Genomic DNA, 24,048 nt, shown 5'->3' with positions numbered 1-24,048 from the left:
AGTTTAATGGACAACTGTATCTCGTTTAGATATCAGAATGTTAAATATTTTTATGATAGGACAAGAATAAATATTATCTTGTCACATTATTCCACAGCTAAAATGTAATACAATATTCTTCTAGAAAATGAATTATATCCAACTTCAAAAGATCAAAACAGATCGTTCCAAACTCTGAAAGCAAATCAAACTCTACGAGCAAGAAACCAATCCCTCCCTTATTACGTTTATAAAATAATAATTTCACGACTGCGTAAAAAACATATATACAAAAAATCGACGAATTCAATCTAATTTCTTTCTCTCGTATTTTATCATTTGTCGCGATATTATAGAAAGATAAAAGAAAATATCCCTGAAACCCCATTATACCTATCATCTTCGTGTAACGATAATAGCAGTAGTAGTTAACTCTAGTTAACGTGATACGACCACGGGCAGAAGTTAATTATCCCGCGTGCGGTTAAGAAAAAAAGGAAAATCCGCGGGATTCGTAATGACAGATTGCTCTCCTCGGTTGGAAACGGATGGAAATCGGTTTTGCGGCCGGTTAAAAGAACCGTTATGAAACGTGTCGCGCAATCCCTTCCCTTGAATCAGGATCGATGGATCCAGTATTTCGTATCTCGTAGATATGCAAAGGCGTATAAACGCGTTTTAATGCAATTGGAGGTACGGCGTGGTCAATGACGCGTGCGCATCACGATTTAAATCGTCACGGTTGATCGGACCGTGGATCGAAGGTATAACCCGCGCCGATATTGATGTAGGAAGTAATTTGGTTCGTGTCGGTAACTCCATTGTTATTGACGGGATAAATCAAATAACGATTTGCTTGCTTTCTTTCTTTCTTTCTTTCTTACTTTCTTCTACTTTTTCCAGAGCTCGAACCTCGGCCAAGAACTGTTGGACAGGGTGTTCAGGCATTTGAATTTATTGGAGACTGCTTACTTCGGGCTACGTTACCTGGATCACGGTAATCAGACGGTAAGAAATGTCTATATTGGTTATATTTGAAGTTTCAGTACAAGCCATCCCTTCGATTTACATAATTTCGTGATTTAAAAAAAATTAGTCTAGTTTCGTATTTTTGATATTAGTTTTCTAGAGAGAGCATCTTTTCTAAGAGAACGATCGAATTATTCATAAAATTTTTAATTCAATTGAAAATAATATTAGTCAAAATTTGATTTTGATTACAAATCAAGATGATTTTTTTTATTTTTTGATTTATTAACGATTAGAAAACGTGGGATATTTCAATATTATTATTTATTTAAAATCAAAATCCTTTTTCAAAATTCTTTAATAACTATGATGTCGTGGACCTCGATGTTCAAATAAAAATACATCGATCTGGAAATTTGATTTACTTTCTGAACAAAATTTCCCAATTCCTTTTCTAATTAAAGAAATTATCTTTGCACTGTCGAAATGCAATAACATTAACGAAAATTATTTCGAATAAATCAATGGCAGACTACTCTAGGGGAGTAGATATCGAATAATTTACCCTTTTCAATTAGATAAAAAAAATTAGATGAAAAATCGAGCCGATATCATCAACCCTCGGGCCATGGGGGAGAGGAATAGAATTATTATTCGCAGGAAATGTCGAGCTGTCTGTAATTTCCGGTCTGCTTGACCAACAGTTTCGTCGTAACTCTTAACTCGTCCGATCGATCGAAGGGATTAATTATTTACGAGAGCAATACTCGATTCTATACGTGTATCTTTATAGCAATGGCTCGATCCAAGCAAGAAGATTGGAAAACAATTGAAAGTCCAAAAAGGAGATCCGAGCTCGGACGTCCACACTCTCTATTTCGGTGTGAAATTCTACGCGGCCGATCCCTGCAAACTCATCGAAGAAATCACAAGGTAAACAAATTTGAATTTATCTTCTTATTTTATTTGCATTTTATTTGTTGATAATTCAATCGTAAAATATAATGAATATTGCAGATCGTTCATCACGAAAATTTTATCAAACTGTTTGCTAAATTTTGTTCGAATCGATTACGATGGATATTTTAATCCATCGTCATCATTTCCTTCATTCTATTTCATATTCAAAGTGAATCTGATTATTCGGTTAATGTTGACGGAAGTTTACATCATTTTCGTAATTGATCTCGCTGTGATTTATGGACGATTAATGGAGGATTAATGAACGAAGCAAGTTTTTTTTACTATCCTTCAATCAATTCCGGTAACGAAGCGCATCAATGCGAATCATTGTGTGCCGAGTCTTGTGTGAGTGTATGCACAAAGGCGATTCAACATGGTTTCATTACACCGTGAATACGAAATAGGCACGATAGCACGTGTATAGATCTCGCGTGATAGGATGCCACTCTTGGAAGCATGCTTGAAATTTATTCTACGTCGATCCTTAAACGAATCGAGAGAAATTTTATAAATTTTCTTCGTACGTATAATTTTTCGAAAATGAAACGAAAATCAAGAATAAAAAAATTTGCCAACAAATCTTTCTATGTCTAGAATAAATACCTGGAACACGCGAATCTAAGATATGGGACTGAGATTTCATATTTCAAATTCTAGGAACGAGATAGCTTGCATAGTTGGAAAATTCTTCTAACTTCCTCCCGAGTTATCAAGGTCGAACCGTAATAATCAGCGGGGGAGAGATAATATGCGCATCTCGTTATTGATATTATTTATACACCGCTTAGATATCCCGATATCCCGCGGCTCGTTCATTGTGCATCGGAGTCGAAACTGCAACCACGACAGGATCTCGACAAGCGTCCATCGATTGCTCATACTCGAGATAAAAGATGAGCGCATTTGCATATAGATTGAGTTCGTTCGTTTTCCAGAGACTTCACTCTTTCTCTCCCTTCCTTTTCTCGATATGTGCATCGAATGATGTGGCTCTACTACTGAATCAGGTGAATGAATATCGTTTGCGGATTTCTCGTTTCATCGGAAAAATCTTGAATAATGATCGGCATCTGCCGTGAAATACTTGGCCATGGATTTGACCAGAATTTCTTCAATTTGATTCAACGGATCGACGTCACGATAAGGCAAATAAATCGATATAAAGATAAATATCTGATAATATCAAAAAATTATGATCATTTCCATTTTCAATGGTTTCAAAATTTAAAAAAATTGAATCTGATGATGTATACATATGTGCATGTATTATAGTTTTATATCCTTTGATGCAGATAAAATGCATTTATTTTTATAAATGTAATATAAATTTATTATCAATTCTACATATTTTCTACATGTTTATAGATGTTGCGTGTAAGTTTAATTAATAATAATTTAAGTAATTAAAAAAGCAATTATTTCATAAAGGATATTGAACAATTTGATTCTTGAAAATTATCTTTCCTTAATAACAGATTCAATTTCTTTCAATTTTTAACGAAGATTTATAGTTGAAGCATGTCTAAATATCTTGGTGACTCAGAGTACGAAAGTAAAATCCCTCGGCGATAAAAAGAACCCGTGTTAAAATATCCGAGAAAAGAGAAGAAAATCGCGAAAAGGCAAAAAGCTGGCGTAAATCAGGAATGCTTGAGACGCGATGTAAATGGAGAATGCAGGAGGAGAAGGGATCCAGAATCGGCTGGCAACAATTTCTTTGGCGAATTCGAGTGGAAAGAGATCGAGAGAGAGAAAAATACGTTTATTTTAAAAATGAGAAAGCACATTGATAATATTTTAACAATGCAAGCTGATTTATAATCATTACGGATTATAATCATTCATCATTGACATGGAGAAACGTTGATAAACGAGATTATGTAACGAGAAGGAAAAATACAATAAATAGAAATTGTCAAGAGGAAGAAAAAGGATGAAAGAGCCGACGATGATTAAGAGAGAAGAAGAAAGAGAACGAGAATGGGACAAAATAGGTAGAAAATTTAAAAAGTAACTTTAGGCATTGGGATAAACACGACGAAAAGCAATATGCAATGGCAATTTTACATTAGCTGAAACGAAGAGAAGATAATTAAAGTGTAAAATTAAATTGCTCGTCATTCATTAAATAAATTGAATTTTTACATAACAACTTCAGTATTTATTACTTCGTTCAAACAATCTATCCTACGTACTCGAAAAAGAGAGAAGAAAGAAAGAAAAAAAAAAGTTCGAGGTTGCGCAAACGAAAAATTGAGGCGACGATTGGAAAGAGAAAGAAAGAGAGAGAAGAGGTGAATCCTTTCTGAAAAAGAGAAACTTAATAAATGGGATCTTAACGATTTCAAGATAATATATTAAATTTCTTGACATGGGTGTTGAAAAAGGAGAAGAGGAGGAGGAGGAGGACGGTATAGGTACATGCGTGTCATTTGTGCGTCGAGGATGGAGACGTAGGAAAAACGGAAGAGCGATGGTAAATCTTATGGAATTATCCTAAAAGGAATTTCTAAAGTAATCCTTGCATCAGTAAGGATTCAGGAAGAGAAAAGAGATAAAGCAGTAGAGGAGGGGAAGAATTATTCGAAAGAGGGAAAAGTCCCTGAGGGATTCGGTCTGGGATTTCGGAGGATTGGCACAGCCAGTGCGGGGAATTATTCATGTGTTAATAAACGGGATCGTGTATATCAAGAAGATGAAATAGAAAGGGAGTTTATCGCGCGACAAGTCGACTTTAAGCGAGAACGTCGTTTGTACATCGAAGATTTCTGGAGAGAAGAAAAGGATATGTAAAAGAAATTGCATTGCACAAATAGAAGATAATTAGTCTTGGTGATATTGTGATACGTTAAACGATTTATCGACGAATAATTGAACAATAAATGAAAAAATAAATTTTATATATTATCTTATAGAAATATTTTAGATTAAAATGTGAGAATTAATTTAAAATTCAAATCGTAATGTAATATAAATTTGGAACATGGTATAAATTAGAGAAGATTTGTTTCTGTACACATCACTTAACTTTTTTTTTTCCAAGATATAACACAAAAAAAAACTTTTTATATATATGATGATATAGAGAGACACTCTAATTAATTGAATTTTAGCTAAAAAAAAAATCTTGTTACAAAATAGATATTATGAATAATTTTGTATCAACTTCTACCCATAAATAATATCCAAAGAAGATTTTCTTACGAAGAATCTTCTTCTGTCTGGCTGTAAATAAAAATATATTGTTCCAATAAATAAAAAAAACCCGGTGATAAATCGTGTTTGCAAATAGAAGAAGGGAAAAAGCGGTGGAACAGTCGAGAGACGAAGGTGAAATATCCTCTCGGGGGCAGGTTGGATGAGCGAGGAAAGACACGGGACAAAAGATTGGCAGGCAGAAAATGAAGAAAAAGCGAGGAAAAAGGAGAAGGAAGAAAAAGTGTGCTAGCGAAAAGGAATCTGCGTACGAGGGAATAGGCTTATGCACGTAACGAAAGGGAGAAAGCGTTGTACGCGAAGGAGAAGAGGCGACAAGAGTGACATCGGCGAAGTGAAGTCGTGGCAATGTGGATTGTAAAGAGGAGAAAAAAAGAAGAAGAAGAGAGAGAAAAAAAAAGCTACGAAATCCTTTTAACGATGACTTTGCAAGAGGAGAAATCGCGAGAACAACGATAGTAAAATCGAAATTCAAGGCGAATCGTGACCGCAAGTTGACCCCAGTCGTAACTTTTTTTTTTTTTTATTTCCCCTCTGCTCTTCTTCTTTTTCTCCTCCTCCTCCTCCTCCTTCCTCTTCTCGTGCTCCCACTTTTGCCTCCCTCCTTTCGATACGCTCTTTTCGCCTCGCTGTTTTTTCTTGTTTTCACGTGTGTCGCATGCCATTAACCATATTCATGAAATACAAGCAATAAACGTTTTTTTTCTTTTCTTTTCTTCTTTTTTATGTTTCTTTCAGGATGAAGAGAAGAAAGGAAGAACTACTGTAAAGTTTATTCAATGTTAAATTGTTTTTTCCTTTTTTATTGCACTATTGAGTTTTATCCATTGGAGGGAAAAAGAATAAAATTATCCAACTAATTTAATCGAAGAAAAAAGTACACTTTTTGTCCTCGTTTCTCGTTTACGTACGTATAAAAATAATATTTCTTTTTCTTTTGATTTTCACAGGTATCAGTTTTTCTTGCAAGTGAAACAGGATATTCTGCAAGGAAGACTTCCCGTGTCTTTCGACTTGGCCGCAGAATTGGGGGCTTACGTCGTGCAATGTAAGAATATAATATTTTTTTATATTAACTTTTAATTAATAATGCAGATTTTTTTTTTAACTATACGTGATTTATTAATATTCATATAAATATATTATATGAATATTAATAATTAATATTTACGTGGATATTATTTATAAACCGTGTGTTCCTTATTAGAAAATATTACGTAACAAAATTTCCCAATATTTTTTTTTTAATAATTGAACTTTCTAATATAAAACGAACGAAGAAAGTTATTATATTCATAAATAAGAAACGGAAGTGTTGAGACTTTTCATAAAATTTACAGTTCTACACAAGATATCAATCTCATTTGATAAGGTTTCAAAATAATCACAAGTTATTTTAATATTTTATATAATAACACGAACAAATATATCGTTCAATCACAAGAAAGATATTCTATCTTTTAAACAATCAAAATTCTCGTTTGTTTCTCCTTCTTTTCAAACAGGATTTTTCAAACAGGCAAAGTTATAATTTGAAGGAAATGCATCATGCAAATGTATATCGCGGAAGCGAGCATGACGAGCGCAATCAATCAGATGGTTAGTTAATGCTCGGCCGCGATTTCTTTTCGCAACGCGGCTTCCGTCAGCCGGTTGAACACGAAGATTATTACCGGTTCTAATGAACGTTATGATTAAAATTGGTGGCTTTAATTAAATCCCGGGGTATTAATCTTCTCAAGGTCAAAGAAAGTTAGCCTAGTAGACGTGGAAGAAGCGGGAGGAGCTGGTAATACCGTTGCGGCATTAACGTTCAGTATCAAATGTGTCTGTTGCAAAGCTGGATTAAGTTTCTGTCTTCTCTTCTTCTTCTTCTTTTCCTTTTTCTTTTCTTTCTCTTCCGAGTAACGAAACAAAGTTTTTTGAAAGAAGAATCTTCGAGATAGTTGAACGAAATAATTCAAAGGAGAAAACGTGATAGTTTAAAAAATTTGAGAGTTTTATTGAAATTTGAAAATATTTCGATCGATTAAGTTAATATTATGATTGAAGATATATATTATGATATAATAGGATAGTTGTGTATATGTAAAAAAATTAAAATTTATTTTTGCGTATAAGAAAAATAGGTATTTTGAAAGATATTTGTGTGAAATGGTTTTTTTTTTATTTTTATTTCTTTTTTTTTTTTTTTTTTTTTTTAATAAAATAAAAGCTATATTCTCTTCAAAGTTTTCTATGTAAGATTACACGAGAAACTTTTTCAATGTAAAAAATTTTAAAACGTATGTTCGAGGAAATTGCTTAAGTACTGGTTCCATGAATGCTTAATGAAGAACCCGAAGTAATGGTTCGTAAAATAACCTTTTCCAGTCAGTAAAGTTTCTGAAAATTTCTCTGATTACTAAGAAATTTATTTAAGAAATTTACGTAGGGAATTTTTATTTAAATTTTATCTGACAGGACATTCCATTTATTTTTATATACTTTTTTATATTATAACACTAAAATTTTCAACGATTGTTCCATACAAAAATAAGCAAGATCGTGAAAAATTATTATACCATTATTATATCTTCTATCTTTTATCCATTCTTAAAAAGAGATAAAATTGATAGTATACTTTATAAATTTATGAATTAACTTTTTCAAAATTATAATTCAATGATAAAATTACAAGTCATGATTTCATTACACGTATATTCAATTTTATTTATTTTTATATAAATTCAATGAATCGGCATTTTATCGAATGAAACATATAATTTTGTTTCCTGAAAAACTTTATTTTCTAAAACTTCCTCTCTATTCCTTTCAAAAATATCCCATTAGAATAATTCCAAGGGAATAACCGATAATACATATATGCGAAATTTCCTCAATTGTAGCGAAGAAAACTGCTCTAATTGAGATCAAGAATCAGGTCCAATTAAGGAAAGACAATTCGAAGAGAATTCGCGTTCTATCCCATGGAACGTGTATCCCATGGGTCTTGAGCAAGCATAAAGGAAAATCGCTTAAGCAAGTAATCTTGGCGAGACAATTACCAATGTAACCTCAAATGGCCTCAAAGTGCACGTCCCTCATTAGAGATGCCACTATAATTCTGAAAATGAGGCGTAAACTCCTTTTGTTTCAATGCCAACGACTGTACTCGCATCATCTTCCGGTACCATTCTTACCGCAATTGTCCTTGAATGTCTGCAGGCGCAGAAAAGGTTGTTCTGCTTCTTTTCGAGGCAGGGAACAATAGACATTATATGCGAAAAATAGACGGGTTTGTGTATCATTTTGATAATATTATACCTACTCGTTCCTCGCGCGATCTTTTATTTATATAATTATCGATGATAAATTGTCGATTCTTTTCCTTTATATAGGAAAGACAATTTATTTGAATATCGTAAATATCTATGCTTTTATTTTCTTTTGAGAAGAGAGAAGGATCAAGGTACGTGAATTTGCACGATAGAATTATTCTTAATAATTTCTTAAAATTATAATATCTTGACAATGGCTTCTGCAATTCTAATAAAAGATTAAAGGTAAGGTAAATGAAGATTTTTATGAAGATTTTTTATATAAATGTAAGAAATGTTAATAGAATGATAGATATTAATGGAATTATTTGAATCGAAGTAAAATGATTTCTGATTTATTTATTTGGATATGTTAATTTTTTTTTTTAAATACATTATATTACCTTCATGTGTGTAAGATGTGTACAATGATTAATTTCACGCGTAAAGTTGTGTTCACACTATTATTTTTCTGAAAGTTTAAAATAATTACCGTAATAGCTGTCGAGTTATGCCTCATACGTTCCTAATTATCGAGCAGTAGTAACAGCTTTCAGTAAAGGAAGCTTGATTCAAATGATCCCTCTTCATTCCAGTTAAACTTCATTTGTGATAATTCGCATTAAATTTATACCAACATTTAATTATCTCGTTTAATTAGCTTAATGCGATGTACAATAATCCATTTGATATACATAATTTTGAATGTATTTAATTTAAACATAAAAACAGATATTAAATTATCTGTAAATTAATATTGTATGTTTTTATTTGGAACTTAGAAAAAAGAAAAATTAAAATATAAAATTCACTTGTCCAAATTGTCTTTCTATATATTGGGAATAATAACTATTTAAAATAATTATTTAACGTTTATTGTTAATTACACATTTGATTAATTTTATTTGCTTGAATATAAATAAGCGAAGTCGATTAAAATTTTCATTTATTTTACATCTTATTCGTTGTACGTAATATAATTTCTCTCCAAAAATAAAAAAATATATGTTTCCTTTTTTAATATCTCCGTAATAAATATAATATTACATATAAAATCTCGATTAACCGGTTTACGATTAATTAATATCTCGACTAGAGTTCCAATTATGCAAGTATATATTCTCTTCTTTAAAAAGGAACGAAAAAAATTCGTATTTATAAAATGAAAAAAGTGTGAACAGACATGTCTGACCATGATTACGTAAATAGAAAACTTATTTCACTGTAATCAATTTTTCTTTTTCCTGTATACATATAATTAACTAAAAATATGTATCAAACACAGCACATCGTCTTTCAACGAATGCAAAAATACGAGAAACGTTGTACCAGAAGAAGAGGAAAGAAAAATATTTTTCTCGAAAGAATAGTTCCATCGTCCAAAAACTCGGAAAATAACTCGCGCCCACAAGTAAGCCAGTACTTTTACCAGCCTTCGAATAAAAGGTCGTTGCACCATTCTCATTACCCTTATCTTTTTTCGCTTGGAAGCAGAGTCGTGCAACGCCCGATAAGGTTTTATACGCGGCTGGAATCACCGTTTCCTGCGGTCGCATCGAAGTAGACAAAACACGAAGAGAAGGATGAAACGTGTGCAATTTTTATCGCGATAACGCCATCTTGGTTCCGCGGTGGTGCCTCTAACGCTCGAAGACACAAGGGCAGCGAGGGCAGAGAGGAAATTTCACAGGGCAACGCCTAACGCTCGGGCACGCTTATTTCCGAGAGAGAGTCTAAACAAAATTGCATGGTGGGTGCTACATTATGCACCCACGCGGCACAAAGCCGCCACGTCGAAATTACACATCACGATCGTTTCTTTTTCATCGCGTTTCTGGTGAACGCGCGTTTCATCGAATTTTCTTTTTTTTTTCCTTTTTTTCCGTGACATCTCTGTAATTCTTTGCTATTTGCATTGAATTGTTCGCGTATCAGATATAGATGTACAATCGTGCCATTCTATTATTATCAATCGTGAAATTATAATTTGTTTTCGTTAACAATTTCTAGGTTAAGATAAGTTTTGAAGACGTTATTTTGTAATTTTATTCTTCTAGGAGTAATTAAAATGTCTTTCTTTTCATATTATGAAATTCTTAAAAAATCATAATAACAAGTGATCGCGATAGATAATATTTTAGAAATAAACAGAACTTATTCGAGAGAATCCATTGTCTCGTTATAGATAAAATATTTGAGCGAAAGTCCGATAAAAAGTGATATAAGAAGATTCGCGGAATCTTTATACGATTTCAATTTCAATTTCAATCGGTGGAAAGGGATGGCCACATGTTAAACTTTTTTGTTAAAGTGCTTCTCTAACTTTTCTCCCTTTGCAGACGGTTATTTCTGTTCTCGAAATACTTCCATTCAAGCATCTATGGAACGAAGAAAGTAATCAATTTATGTGAAGGAGATCAATCCTCTTATATTTTTTGAAGTATCTTCAAGTTTTTATTTATACAATCGTATTTCATATTTGAAGAGAGGAGAAGAAATTAGGAAATTGAAAGTAAAGTTTATTTAATTGAATATATTTTATCAAAATCTACTATCTACTATTTTTAAATATTTCGTGCCAAGAAATAAAAATTATTAGAGAAAAAGAGAAAAGAAAATATTAATGGAAGATGGAGACACGTGAATATTTTACTCGTGCATTTTTTCGAAACAAATTCCATTTTCTATAAATTTTTCGAAAAATTTAAAATTGAAATTCCAAATGAAAAAAATTGAGCTATTATTTAAAAATAATAACGCGAACAATTGATGTGATCTCAACTTTTCCAAAACATCACGAATAATAATAATAATAATAATCTCTGTCTACGGAATAAATCTCAAATAAAAAATAATTTACTCCTCGAGAGACGAGTTAAGAAAGAGAGACTCTATCTCTATCATCCCCTTAAATTCTTAAAAATTTCGAAACGCATCCGCTTGCGCGCGGAGCCGAAAGGCGAAGAAGACGTTGGTAAGAAGGAAGCCGCGTGGGTCCACACGTTAGTTATCTACTGCTGAGATTCAAAGTCATGGAAATAGAGAAAGGATAGATATCTGCGGAAGAGTAAGGGGAAAAAAAAAAAAGAGAACGAGAGAAAAAGATACGGCCGTGTTTGCGTCTCATCGCCGTCAAAAGGGACGAAATGAATGCCCTTTCTTCTTGTTCACTCTCTGTGCCCGTTGACGACAAAACGCGGAACGGACAGAGAGGGTGTGAACCTCGTGTGAATAGTAGAGAAAGAGAGGGGGGAGGGAGAAAAAGGACACGGCAGGCACGCGTTTTGCTTCGCGAAATGGAGATAAACTTCTCTGAATGCGACTGCAATCCGCCGCGGATGAGATCACCGTGCGACGATGAATTGCAACATCTTGAGCAACAAAATTTTACGTGTTTGACTTTCGACATCCTTTCCCTTTTTTTTTTTTTTCTCTTTCGAACTCGTCTCGAAGCTCGCCATCTCGAAATCTTCCTCTCTCTCCTCATCTCATCGAATCGAAAATCTTTATATATGATTTGGATTGGTTCAGAGTTGAGGAAAATAGATTTGTAGAAACAATATGAATATAAAAATATATCTGTGCTTTTATTTTCTTCGATATGGAACTGCATTTTGTAGGAATTTAAACTTATTAATCCATATGAAGTTCAAAGTGTGATTTTCTTTGAAAGAAGTTTTCCAATTAATTGTTAATAATAATTTATCTTTCTTTGTTAGTTGTTTAGTCATTTGATCTCTATTCATTGTTCTTTGTTCTTCATCAGGTCGGTTCTTAGTCTCTAACTAACTTAATTTAAAAGTGTAATCCTTAGATTGATAGATTATGTAGATTACATTTTTTGAAAGGAACACTCTCACATCATGCTCTTGTTTGCTCCAAGTCAATATGTATTCTATACCACATATCCTATGTACATACTTACTCTATCTCTTTACATCATTCCAAACACCCAATATTTATTCATGCACCTAATACTCGAGACTTTCATTCATGTCCAACGTCAGACGAGTTTATTGGTTTTAACTTTTACGGTCTATGGGATAAGAAAGAACAAAATTTTTTAGAATGTTTCATAACAATCAAAATAAATGCTCATCTATCATTAAATGCAAAGTAAATTCTTAAAGTATCTTAAAGATTGGATATTAATTTATTGGCATTATTAATTTTTGTTCAAAGTTATTAGAATTTTCTAATAACGTTCATTTCAAATTCCATAATTTATTTAAAATTTGATTTATTAAAAGAGATAATTTACTTAAATAGGAAGATTGATTAAATTTTTATTATCTCGTAAAATGAAAAATTTATTTTTCCTTCCTAATGATATAAATCATCTTATCTTTTATTTCAGATCCCTTGGAAATTTTTCAAATCCTTTCAACAAGAAAAATTATTGATAAAACGTCAATAATTTTTATATTATATTTTACAACATGAATATATACATATATATTTTATATCATCTTACAAATATTATTCAACGTAATTATCTTTTCAACGAAACCTGCAACAACAAACTCTACAATAATAATCCTTCAAATTTATTCCCAAAAGTCATTACATATTCTTCTATTTAAAACGAGAATACCTCGCGATACTGCGGGATAAAAATTCTCTTTTAGCGCAGTTCAACAATTAAAGAAACCTTTTTCCACTCGCGAGCAAGAGGGAAGAGGGCAAGGGTGTAGGAGAAAGAGAGGGACAGAGGATAAAAAAATAAAACGAAAGTTCGTCGTTATAACAGCATACGCAATTACGCGCTTGTTCAACGTCGGAAAGTAATTTTACGAGGAGGGCAGTTTAACGACGAATATTAATCAACTCGCCAACAACGAGGATAGTCACTCGTACACGATTTTTATCTCTCCTTCCCTTTCCTCATTCGAAAACATCGCCATTCTTTGGCGTAACGCGTTTTCCTTCCTAGCAATGGATCTCCCCCCCCCAACCCTTTTACACTCAGCTTCCGCAAATATTGGAGTTACCCTGGAAAATAAGCAGACAGGTCCCGTGTTTTACGAATCGAGATAATGCTTGCGCCGTTGAAAATCGTTGTCCATCTTCACGGAGATCTCAAACAAGATAGCCAAGAAGCTTTGAGCTTACAATACTATTACAACGGCGGTGAAAATACCTTTAGGCGTTCCTCCTTCTCTCTCTCTCCCTTTCTTTCTTTTCCCCTCCCCTCTTTTTTTTCATTCAACGTCTTGCCAGAATCCCATTATTCGCCACGCGTATTTCTTCGAGCTCGTTCGGAATTCGATTCATTTTTAGAACGGTATTTCGTAAGTTAATTTATCCCTTCCCTCCCCAAACGAATTGTTCGTTCCAGAAGGAGGAAGAAGCTCTCGAGGACTCGAGGCTCATTGAATCACACGAACAATGGAAATCGTAGCTTGCAAATTTAATTGCCTTGTACGCTCAGCCTGTTTACTGTTGCTCCTCCCTTCTTAATTACACGCACTTTTAAACGTTGTGGATCGAATTGTACCTGTACTAGAAAAAATACGCATCCATTTTCTTAATCTTCATTATACGCTACTTGAAAAAAGAAAAAAGAAAAAGGAGTCAAAAATATGGTCAATTGATAAGAAAGATAATCTTCACCTGCCACTTCATTCATGAAATCCATGGATTCCATCGTTGGAAAAAATTTAAGACGAAAATTTTCTTAGCCGTATCCATATCCGTGCACATTTTCCTCCTCCATAATCCCTCTGTCTATCGAACTCCCCCTTCATTTAGGCAAAACTCGGCTCGATTCCGATCCATACGTTTCGCGGTCCAGGAGCGGCGGCCTCGTAATTACACGAGCGAACGAGCATGCAAGAAGTCGGCATCGACGACAAGGTGCGGGATTCCGTTGGCCTGGGACACGGGGGAGAAGGGGAAACAGGGGAGGCAGGGAGAAAATAAAGTGCCCCTCGCGCGACGGTCGGAGCCGATATTCATCAAAGTCAGCGATTCAATTAAGCGACTAGGATGATTTCTGGAGGGCATTTCTACGCTGCACCCTATGGGAATTGGCGGTGACAGGCGATGGAAGGGAAGGGGAGGGGGCGCGTGGACGAAAGAAGCGAAATTCCAAAGGGATGAGATTCCTCGATGTTAACCGGATTTATGCGATTAGAGTCGCGTGGACGTTCGAGGTCGTCACGATTTTGTCTTCGACGTGGATAGGATTTTCTTTTTCTTTTTAAGGATCCTCGTTTTCGATTGGAGAACAGAAACGCGACTGATTCTGGAATAGATCGTTGAGGATAAGAAAATATCGAAAAGAAAACTTGTTACATTGTCTCCATTTAATTGAATAATTGTGCAGCGTTGAGGTAATGGCAAGTAATTAATAATAATGTATTTATTCGTATTTTATGGAATTTTTTTTTTTTCTAAGTAAGAGATTGTTAAGAAAAAGTTGATGAAGCTGATGTCGTGGAAAATGTATAATTGATGTAACAAGTGATGCGTTGAAATAAGAATTGTTTAACGCAGTTTAATTAGTTAGCAACAAACTAGTTGATTCATCAAGGATAAGAGAAACGAGAACAGAAACCAGCAGACAATACTAAATCAGAGACCTGGAATTAACTCAAATTTCAAACAAGCTTAATTACACAGCGGTTTGAATAGGATTCCTATTCTCATGTTCTCCGGCAATTAATTATATGTAACTATACGTGCAACAATTCAAATATTGCAGCCGTGAAACATTCAATAATTTTTATACACCTGCGTCTATCACCTGCATTTTTAAATAATCAGTTTTAACTTTGAAATTTGAATTTGGACTCGACCTTATTTCAAGATAAAAAGAAAATTCGATACAATAAAGGAAAAACGAACTGAATATTTGGAAAAAATTCGTATAAAAATAATGGAAATGGAGTACTATAAAAATAGAGAAAGAATAAAAGAAAATAAAATCATCCATCGTTTATCCTAATAATAATATTTTCTAACTAAATTCTATTTCAGCCAATGAATTGAAAAACATTTTTTCAGTCTTATATACTCTTCCAAAAAAAAAAAAAACATCTTTCTGAAAGAAAACTTTCCGCAACCTTTATCATTTTAAAATCCTATTCACGCTTTTGCACGCATTTAAATCGAATAAAGCAAGAAACGAAGGGAGGGAAGGGAATAAGAGGAAAAAAAGGAAAAAAAAAAAGAAGAGACGGAGAAACAAGTTGTGCGTACTTACATAGATTACAGGATGAGAGTGCTATCGTAGTTTTCTTCCTAGCGTAGATAATGCGTGCGAGCATCCGGCTGATGGAATGCGTGTTACTGAATGATTTGCTTGATACCATGAAAATAAATCGTGGACGTGTGTGCATCCCGTGTTCTCGTACGCAATCGTACGCTTGTGTGAAGAAAATGTATGGAATTACGTAACGAGGAAGCATTAAATAATTGTGATCCGTTACGTGCACGATATACAAGTTGCACCAGAGGATATTTTTCTTTTACTTTACGCGTGATTTTATGATATATAATCGTCATTTCCACATAAGTTCGATACGTAAATTAAACCAGATACATTGAACGCGGTTAAGAATGTTGAAAATAGGGGAGGATCATGAAATATCCTTATTTTGAATAATTATGAAATTTGGTACAATTATCGTTTGAAAAATACGAGTAGTATTGATTTTTTGAAATAAAAAATATATTTTCTCAGATGTGTTATTTATTGAAATGTAATAAAAAGATTAAAATTAAGATTTATATAAAGAGATATTGAGATCTATTTAATAAGAGTTATTTCCAGTGATAAATATATTTCCAGAATTAATCGAATTGAAATTAATGGAGTGTTAAAGTTGATGATTGATACGATTATAATGATGCTATTTCAAGATTTATTTGATCTAATGAATTTTTATTTATGATTCCAGCCGAACTTGGAGACTATGATCCAAGGCGACATTCTGTAGGATACGTCACGGAATTTCGATTCTTAGCAAATCAAACTACGGAATTGGAAAATCGTATAGTGGAACTTCATAAAACTCTTGTGTAGGTGTTGAAAATTATTTTGTTTTATATACAAATTCAATCAAAATTATATTTAACAATATTTTAATATGATGAAATCTTGCATTCAAACTCTAATAACATTATTTTATTTTTTACAAATATCTAATGTACAAGAATTTCGAAATTGAAATATTATAAATATTATTGTTTTATATATATATCCAATTTAAATTCTTTTACTAATAAAATTTTATCAAAAAAAGTAATACACAATACTGTTAAATAATCGTGTAATTTGAAATAACAATGAATTCGTTCTTTCAGAGGACAATTACCATCCGCAGCTGAGCTGAATTATTTGGATAAGGTGAAATGGCTGGAAATGTACGGGGTTGATTTGCATCCCGTGTTGGTAAGTACCTGTCTCGATGAACAAAGGCCGCAGATCCCTTAATGAGACGTGATGTTGTAATCTCTCAAAACATCTCTATCTATCCACAGGGCGAAGACAGCGTGGAATATTTTCTGGGTTTGACGCCGAGCGGGATAATTTTGTTGCGCAACAAGACCAAAGTGGGAAATTATTACTGGCCTCGAATCAATAAAATCTATTATAAGGTAAAGAAATTTATTCCAAATAAACCCACAGGATCTATCTATGTGAATATATCTCTAAATATATTTACTTCAACATTTGTATGAATATTTTAATATTATGATACAACTATAAAATACTATATTCCATATTTTTGACACATATAAACAAACAATCATGCTTGTCAAATTGTTTACCAATATCCAAAATACCTATCAAACGATTAATACTGCAACTGATATCACAATCTCTCCTCTCAGGGTAGATACTTCATGCTGAGAGTGAGTGAAAAGAACTCCGAGGAGAGGACACACGGTTTCGAGACGCCGTCAAAGGGTGCATGCAGACATTTGTGGAAGTGTTGCCTGGAGCACCAAGCGTTCTTTCGATTGATGGCCACAGGTCCGCCGCCGTTGAGCCCCTACTCTCGTTTCCGCTCGTACAGCCCGCCGTCTGGATCCGAGAAGCACACCGTGATCAGACGGAATCCACCGCCTATCTTCCAGAGGACGCCCAGTCGAAGGGCCCAACGGCGCGTGGTCGAGGGCCAAGAGATGGTCGGCCCATTCGTGGAAACGCCCGCGACGGTGAACTCGAATTCGAGCGGCAATCCGGTCGGCGGAAATGTTTTGTGTAATACCCAAAGCGCGAGACAGGTGAATAATTCGAGTCCCAGGAGCACCAGGAGCGCGCCGTGGACTCAAAGCCAACCTCGTGGCCTTTATACCTCGTCTAGTCCTCGGTCCGTCCGCTCCGCGGGAACGGCACCGGCAGTACGTTCTTTACACGCATTTCTTGTTTATAAGATTTTGTTGTAAAATCTCTTCTATGTGTATAGAAAAGGTAGAGGAGATCATTAGAGATGAGGTCTACATTATTCTTTAAATTTTCTAATTGCTTTCTCAGAATATATTTTTATTCTTTTTAAAGTTCAATGTTATACATTGAATGTTAGATGAAATGAATGAGATATTATACTCTATCTCATATTTTTAATGTTTGTCTCTATTCTTTGAATTTTCTAACTGCTTTCTCAGAATATATTTGTATTCCTTTTGAAGTTCAATGTTATACATTAGATGAGATGAATGAGATATTATACTCTATCTCATACTTTTAATGTTTGTCTCTATACATTATTCTTTAAATTTTCTAGCTGCTTTCTCAGAATATATTTTTTATTCCCTTTGACAGATTAGATTAAGTGATAAGTTCGTTCGTGATTCGTTAGAAGATGTTGTGTTTTTTTAAAATCTTATTATATTTATAAATTTCGACTTTTTAAACTTTGAGTAATTCAATGAAGTAAGTAAAGTTTATTTTAATAGTGATTTTTATCGCATTGGAATTTCTCTTTTCTATGAATTATTTATTATTTATTATTGTAATTGGTACATATGAATAATATAGATTTTAATATTCTTAATTTTTATTTTGTTTTTTCTTTTTTTCTTTTTTTCTTTTTTTTAGCTCTTGAGCAGACTCCAGCGACGGAGTAGCTCTGTAGAGAGTCAAAGTTCAGGGGACAGTCACAGTCGTGGTGGTCATCGTAGAAGAAGTCATAGTCATAGCCATCGAAGACACAGTCGTCATTCTGATTGTGAATCTGAGCTTTCACGGGGTTCGGACACTAGGTCAGGTCATCGTAAACACCGCAGAAAGCACAGGAGCTCTCGTTCGTCTAGGTATAATTTTTCATCTGATTTCATTTACAGAACAACTGCATACTGATATTTTATATTTCATCGTTAACAAAAGTCGAAGAATTGTTAAAAAGAGGAAAAATATTTTAACTGTATTAATAAGCCTCGTAATATATTTTGTTATCGTATATTGAAACAATTAAACTATGCTGTGTGCGCGCCAGCCTAATTATTAATTAATCGACTCAATAAAGATCCCTTATTCAGCGATGTGAAAATGAAATAATTTGACAGTAGTAAGTCTTGGACGGAGTTCGTCGACCGTAAAGACGAGAAAGAAACCCTCGTGCTCATTATAATCTCACGGTAGGAGGGTACATAGAGCGCATAAAGGTGATAATTATTTTAATGACGATGCGCTTGAGAAGTAGCAACGAAATCTTTCTACGCGATATTATTCCATTTTTTCAATGAAAAATCACAAGCAGAACGAATTTCAAATTTAATTTGTTACTTGTTATAATTGGTACATTAAACATTATACACATGGTGAATCTTTTCAGACACGAATTGGTAGATTCTGAACCACAATGGAGAGAAGCACAGAAGCGGAAGGGCGAAGGAGTTCAACGGGCTGTTGTAAGTTTGATGGCAATATAATTTTTATGATGAATAACTCGATATATGTTTTTGTTTCTTGTCTTACTGTAATTTTTTATATTCGTTGTTTCTTTTTTTGTTGTAAAATGATGAATGTTTCAACAGGTAAGTCATACAGAACCAAGAAGAAGGCATAGAAGTAGACACCGGAGTCCTTCTCAAAAGCAACCACTGCCAGATGAGCTTAGGAAGTACGTTTTCTTTATGAAATTATAATACAATATTGAAATAATTGTTTTTTTTTAAATATTTAATTTTTATTCTCGTGTCAGTTTGAATAAAAAGACGTCTGAAAAAATTGTTTGATTTGGAGGGGTAAGTATAATATTAAGCATTTTGTGATATATTACATTATATTGTATAAATTTTAGATTTATTATAATAGCACATAATTATTATTAAATGGATGAAAACCAAATGATGAAAGGTGAATTTTTGTCTATTCCTGCTCAATATAAATATAATTTAATTTAAAAAAAAAAATCACTGTAAATATTAATGTTAAAAATTGCACAAAGTTTTTGTATTATATTTCTTCCTCCAAATTAAACAACTGCAACCTGTGTATATATTACACTCTATATATTACTATGTAAAGTATACTAATCTAATTACTTCTGGTGTGAATGAAATAATTTGGATATAATTTATGCAAGGCAATTTATATGATAATTATAACGCAACGAAGTTCCTATGAAATTAATAAATTTCCTTCATTGTTTAGCACAATGCATAACGTAAAACAATGAAACAATGGCTGATTTTCCAGACACTTGGAGTTTGGGCTAGTCGATACTTCTGGAATGAGTGAACAGCAACGACGAGAGATACCATATACGGTGGTTCAATCGCAAACGTCCGTGCAACAATGTACTCTACAATCTAGTAATTCTCGATTGGACGATGCAGACTCGTCGTCCCTACCTAGGTACGATGATCTCAAGACGGCCTGCAACATCCACAGTCATCCTCCACAGTTGGAGGATGAGACGGGATCCGTAGTCATTGTTTGAAATGTTTCCCATTGCATGTGGTGTCTTTTTTTTTTCTTTTTTTCTTTCTTTTTTTTCCTTTTTTTTCTTTTTTTTTTTTTTTAATTTATTCAGAGAGCATGTAAATGAATTACTTTTAAGCATGCCCCTTATTATTTATTTAAAGCATGACAGGTCTTTAATAAATCAATGAGATTAACAGCTTGTTGCACCTGTTTATTTATTTCCTGGCTGGCACCTATACTGATGCTTTCGCTATTTCCATGAAATATACATTGGTGTTCCATGAATGTACGTTATAGCAAGAAAAATTGTAGCATTTGTGTTCATGTGTGTTTTTTTTTGTTTTCTATTGAAATGTTTGTTGTGTACTTTGTGTATGGTATAATAATGCATCGTGTTAATTGTTAAGTAAATGAGATCGGTATATGGGAGTGTTGAAGTTCTGGTAATTAATCATTGTCAACGATCCGGATCTTCATTGTGCCAGATGACTCGAATCCCTGAAACATTTTTTTTCTCATAGGTAGTATGCCGGTAATGTCATTCTAAAAAGATATTTGTAGACTTTTAAAATATATTGGCGTATGTAAATGATCGACGAATGAAGAAATTGTTACGTAAAATTTAGTGTTTTAATGTGAATAAAAATGTGTATCGCTATAAGGAATGCAATATGGCTCGTAGTATGTATTAACCATGTTATGAACATTTGGTAAACTAAAAATGTATTACATATGCATCGATGTCGTAATGGTGTCCGATCTGGGATGTGCTTAAATTTTGCCGTGATATCCCAAGATTGTCAAGGAATCACTTTCAGAACGATCGGATCCGTTGGCAAAAGAAACAGAAGAATGATACAACATAGTCACGATGGAAGTTATAATTTGCCACCAACCAGACCGAGTCAAGTTGATATAAAATACTACGATGGTAATAGGAGCGAGTGCAATATGAGGAAGGACTTTTATTATACACGTAACAACAGAATATTGATAGGAAGTAACGTGGACAGTGGGCTCGGGGAAAGTACACCGCAAGAATTTTCAAGTTGCTGCTCAAGCTCTGCCGACAGCGCTAAGCCTACTCGGGTAGTATGTATTTTTTTGCTTGCTCGTTTATAACAACGTTTATTTCTTCGTTTATTGATTTTGGTTACCAGTTTTTGGTTTCAAGTGAAACTCGTTATTTTCTATATACATTTTACTCTTAATTTTAATTCATCGTGTTATTATTTATATTATCAGAAAATAATGGGTAACACTTTTGCTTCAAGTAGTTTAAGCTTTTTTGCTTTTAAGAAAGAATAAAAGATTATTATAATCTTTTGAATTTATAGATAAAATTATCTTTATTGAATTCGCTCTTATCATCATATAAAGATCTTTTAGACACACTGAGGGCTTTTTATAAATATATGTGGTTAAGGCTTGCTATTTCTTCTTCTGCTGCTAGCCACAGCATTTTATTCCTTTCTTTTTAATTATAGAGTAATAAGAAGAATTGATTCAACAAAATGCTGTTGCTAATATGTGTAGTGTATTGTATTGTACAATTCTTTGCATAGTAAATTAGTAAAATAGTTTTGTTTGGTATAGCCGCAAATGCAATTAGGGGGAGAGGTACGCTATGAACTGTCTTCAAATCAAGAAATCTACCCTCCTGTTGATACTACTCTGGATGCTGTTCTTCAGCCCATTATATCGTAAGTGCTTCTTTTCATTGCTTTGTGCTTCTCTCTTACAATAATATTTAGTAAAGAATTAAAATTAAGTTTGGCTTTATTAATAACTAATGCACTATATGCTGCTGTTACAAAGATATAGACATAGTTATACTTTCTAAAAAGTATTGGTATTTTTCAAATAAAGATATCACATTTTTATATTTTTTTAATGATTTATTTAGAAATTTATTTTTAAATAAATTGTTACTTATATACTATGATACATTTTATTTTGTACTGTTTCAGAACTTTAACAAGGAGGCAACGGAACCGCCCGAATTGAGCATGAAGCTTTAAATAAATACAAATAGACATTTATGCACATATTGTATATTTAAGAAAATTTTTATACCTCATTCAAATTAAATATCTATATATATCCCATCAGTCACTGAATCTTATGAAATGGAACAACATAAACATGAATTAAATGCGCAGCACTTTTATTCCTTGATTAAAAAATGTCCCTAATTTTATCTAGTCCTTATTTAGCTCTCCTTAGATGCCATATGCCTCATCAAATTTCCTATAAACTTTTCCATCTTCTTTAAGTCCTGTGCTATTTCCGTTTTATATTGTAGACACTATAAAAAAGAATTATAAATATATTATTTAAATACACTTTTAAGAATTATAAGGTAAGTTGTATAAGAATAAAGCTTACCGTTCGATTATCTGTAAGTTTTAGACATAAAATACCTTTATTATGGCAATATTTCATTGTATACCGAGCCTAAAGAAACAAAACAATAAATTATAAACTTCATAATTATTAAACTATTTATAAATACTATCAATTTCCATAAATTTTATTAATTATACCTTTAATTTAATTAATCAATTGATTAATTTTAATTATAAAATAAATATTAATTTTTTATAAAATAAACACTTATTTATATCTAAATTAATGAATATAAAAATTTTATATATTTAAAATAATATTTTTTCACTTCAAAAATTATATAGTAGAATCAGAATTTAAATGATATCATATCACTTGTCATATCACAATTATAATTTACTATTTATATTTAATCAACATATTATTATAATATAATTAAAATACAATTATATTATAAAAATATGATTCTTATAAAAAATTGAATAAGTTAATAATAATTTAATATAAAATACACCTTCATTGGATCTTGAAGATATAACCTCTCGGCACCTTTTTCGAACTCTTCCCATGAATTTAAATACGTCATTTTTATTAGTAACAAAGTAAGAATTATATAGATAATTAGAATTAGATATTTAAAGATATAATTATACAGATGGTATTTAATGCATTGCCAGAAAAAACTTTGTTTATAAGAACCACAAAACGTGAGAAAAACATAGACAGATGTCTTGTTGGAACTGGAATCGACAAAAAGAAATCGTTTTCGTGGCGGCCCCTATAGATAAATCAGTATATTGAATATCGACACTGACAAGATATCGATGCGCTAGCTTTTAAAGATAAAGAGAACAAATAATGGAAAAGAGATAGAAATAGGATAAAAATATTGAAATCAACGCCATCTCTAGAATGCCGCAAATGAAACATATATAAAAAGGACAATAAATAATAAATGAAGGATAGAGATAGTTAATGTAATAAATTTGACTATTAACGCCATCTGTCGACTTTGGAGATATTCAAAAATAGAATGAAGTAGAGTAAGAATGAATATTGGCGCCATCTTTTGAGTATTTTCTAAAAGAAAGTTAGTTACTTTTGATATTTAAGAGATGGCGCTAAGAGTCTAAATTCTTGCTCTATCCTCTCTATCCTTTTCTTATTATTCGCTATCCTTTCTTTCGTTTCATTTACGGCACTCGAGAGATGGCGTTGATTTCAATATTTTTATTCTATCTGTCTTTGTCTTATTGTTAACTCTCCTTGTCTTATTTCTGTAAAATGGCATCGATATGTGATTGTTTTATCTATTGTCTTTTTAATTTTATTTATTTAACTTATTAATATAATAATAATAAATCTTAACATAGTCATCCAATTTTTATATTA

At 32.6% G+C, this 24,048-nt stretch overlaps 2 protein-coding genes across 8 annotated transcripts in view; one reads left to right on the top strand and one right to left on the bottom strand.

Annotated features, from left to right (window-relative positions):
• The window catches only part of LOC411452 (band 4.1-like protein 4A), a 63,600-nt gene extending 41,107 nt beyond the window's left edge, over window positions 1-22,493 (top strand). For 5 of the 7 annotated variants that reach the window (XM_006559079.3, XM_006559078.3, XM_006559077.3 and 2 more), the window contains 14 exons: window positions 883-987; window positions 1,742-1,881; window positions 6,078-6,175; window positions 16,331-16,451; window positions 16,737-16,824; window positions 16,914-17,030; window positions 17,268-17,780; window positions 18,478-18,692; window positions 19,214-19,289; window positions 19,416-19,501; window positions 20,080-20,238; window positions 21,126-21,399; window positions 21,904-22,010; window positions 22,278-22,493. In XM_006559079.3, the coding sequence (XP_006559142.1) occupies window positions 883-987; window positions 1,742-1,881; window positions 6,078-6,175; window positions 16,331-16,451; window positions 16,737-16,824; window positions 16,914-17,030; window positions 17,268-17,780; window positions 18,478-18,692; window positions 19,214-19,289; window positions 19,416-19,501; window positions 20,080-20,238; window positions 21,126-21,399; window positions 21,904-22,010; window positions 22,278-22,314 (2,136 nt within the window). In that variant the 3' untranslated portion in view covers window positions 22,315-22,493. The remainder of the gene's footprint in view (window positions 1-882; window positions 988-1,741; window positions 1,882-6,077; window positions 6,176-16,330; window positions 16,452-16,736; window positions 16,825-16,913; window positions 17,031-17,267; window positions 17,781-18,477; window positions 18,693-19,213; window positions 19,290-19,415; window positions 19,502-20,079; window positions 20,239-21,125; window positions 21,400-21,903; window positions 22,011-22,277) is intronic. The other 2 variants (XM_006559080.3, XM_006559081.3) reach the window with 2 other exon arrangements.
• LOC725743 (signal recognition particle 9 kDa protein) lies at window positions 22,210-23,540 on the bottom strand. The gene is made up of 3 exons (XM_001120520.5): window positions 23,171-23,540; window positions 22,696-22,764; window positions 22,210-22,615 (listed from the first exon to the last, which is right to left on the bottom strand). The coding sequence occupies exons 1-3, from the start codon at window positions 23,240-23,242 to the stop codon at window positions 22,520-22,522; spliced, it is 237 nt and encodes a 78-aa protein (XP_001120520.1). The 5' UTR covers window positions 23,243-23,540; the 3' UTR covers window positions 22,210-22,519.
• Between the last annotated feature and the right edge of the window lie 508 nt (window positions 23,541-24,048).

Source organism: Apis mellifera, linkage group LG2 (genome assembly GCF_003254395.2).
Source record: "Apis mellifera strain DH4 linkage group LG2, Amel_HAv3.1, whole genome shotgun sequence".
NCBI lineage: Eukaryota > Metazoa > Arthropoda > Insecta > Hymenoptera > Apidae > Apis > Apis mellifera.
This window is presented reverse-complemented; position numbering and strand designations above follow the sequence as displayed.

Excerpts from the sequence above, each read along its gene's own strand:
- LOC725743 (XM_001120520.5), bottom strand. The coding sequence starts at position 23,242 with ATGACGTATTTAAATTCATGGGAAGAGTTCGAAAAAGGTGCCGAGAGG. Across the intron at positions 22,765-23,170 it reads ATCTTCAAGATCCAATGAAG|GCTCGGTATACAATGAAATA; the intron begins GTGTATTTTATA and ends TTGTTTCTTTAG. Across the intron at positions 22,616-22,695 it reads AACTTACAGATAATCGAACG|TGTCTACAATATAAAACGGA; the intron begins GTAAGCTTTATT and ends TCTTTTTTATAG.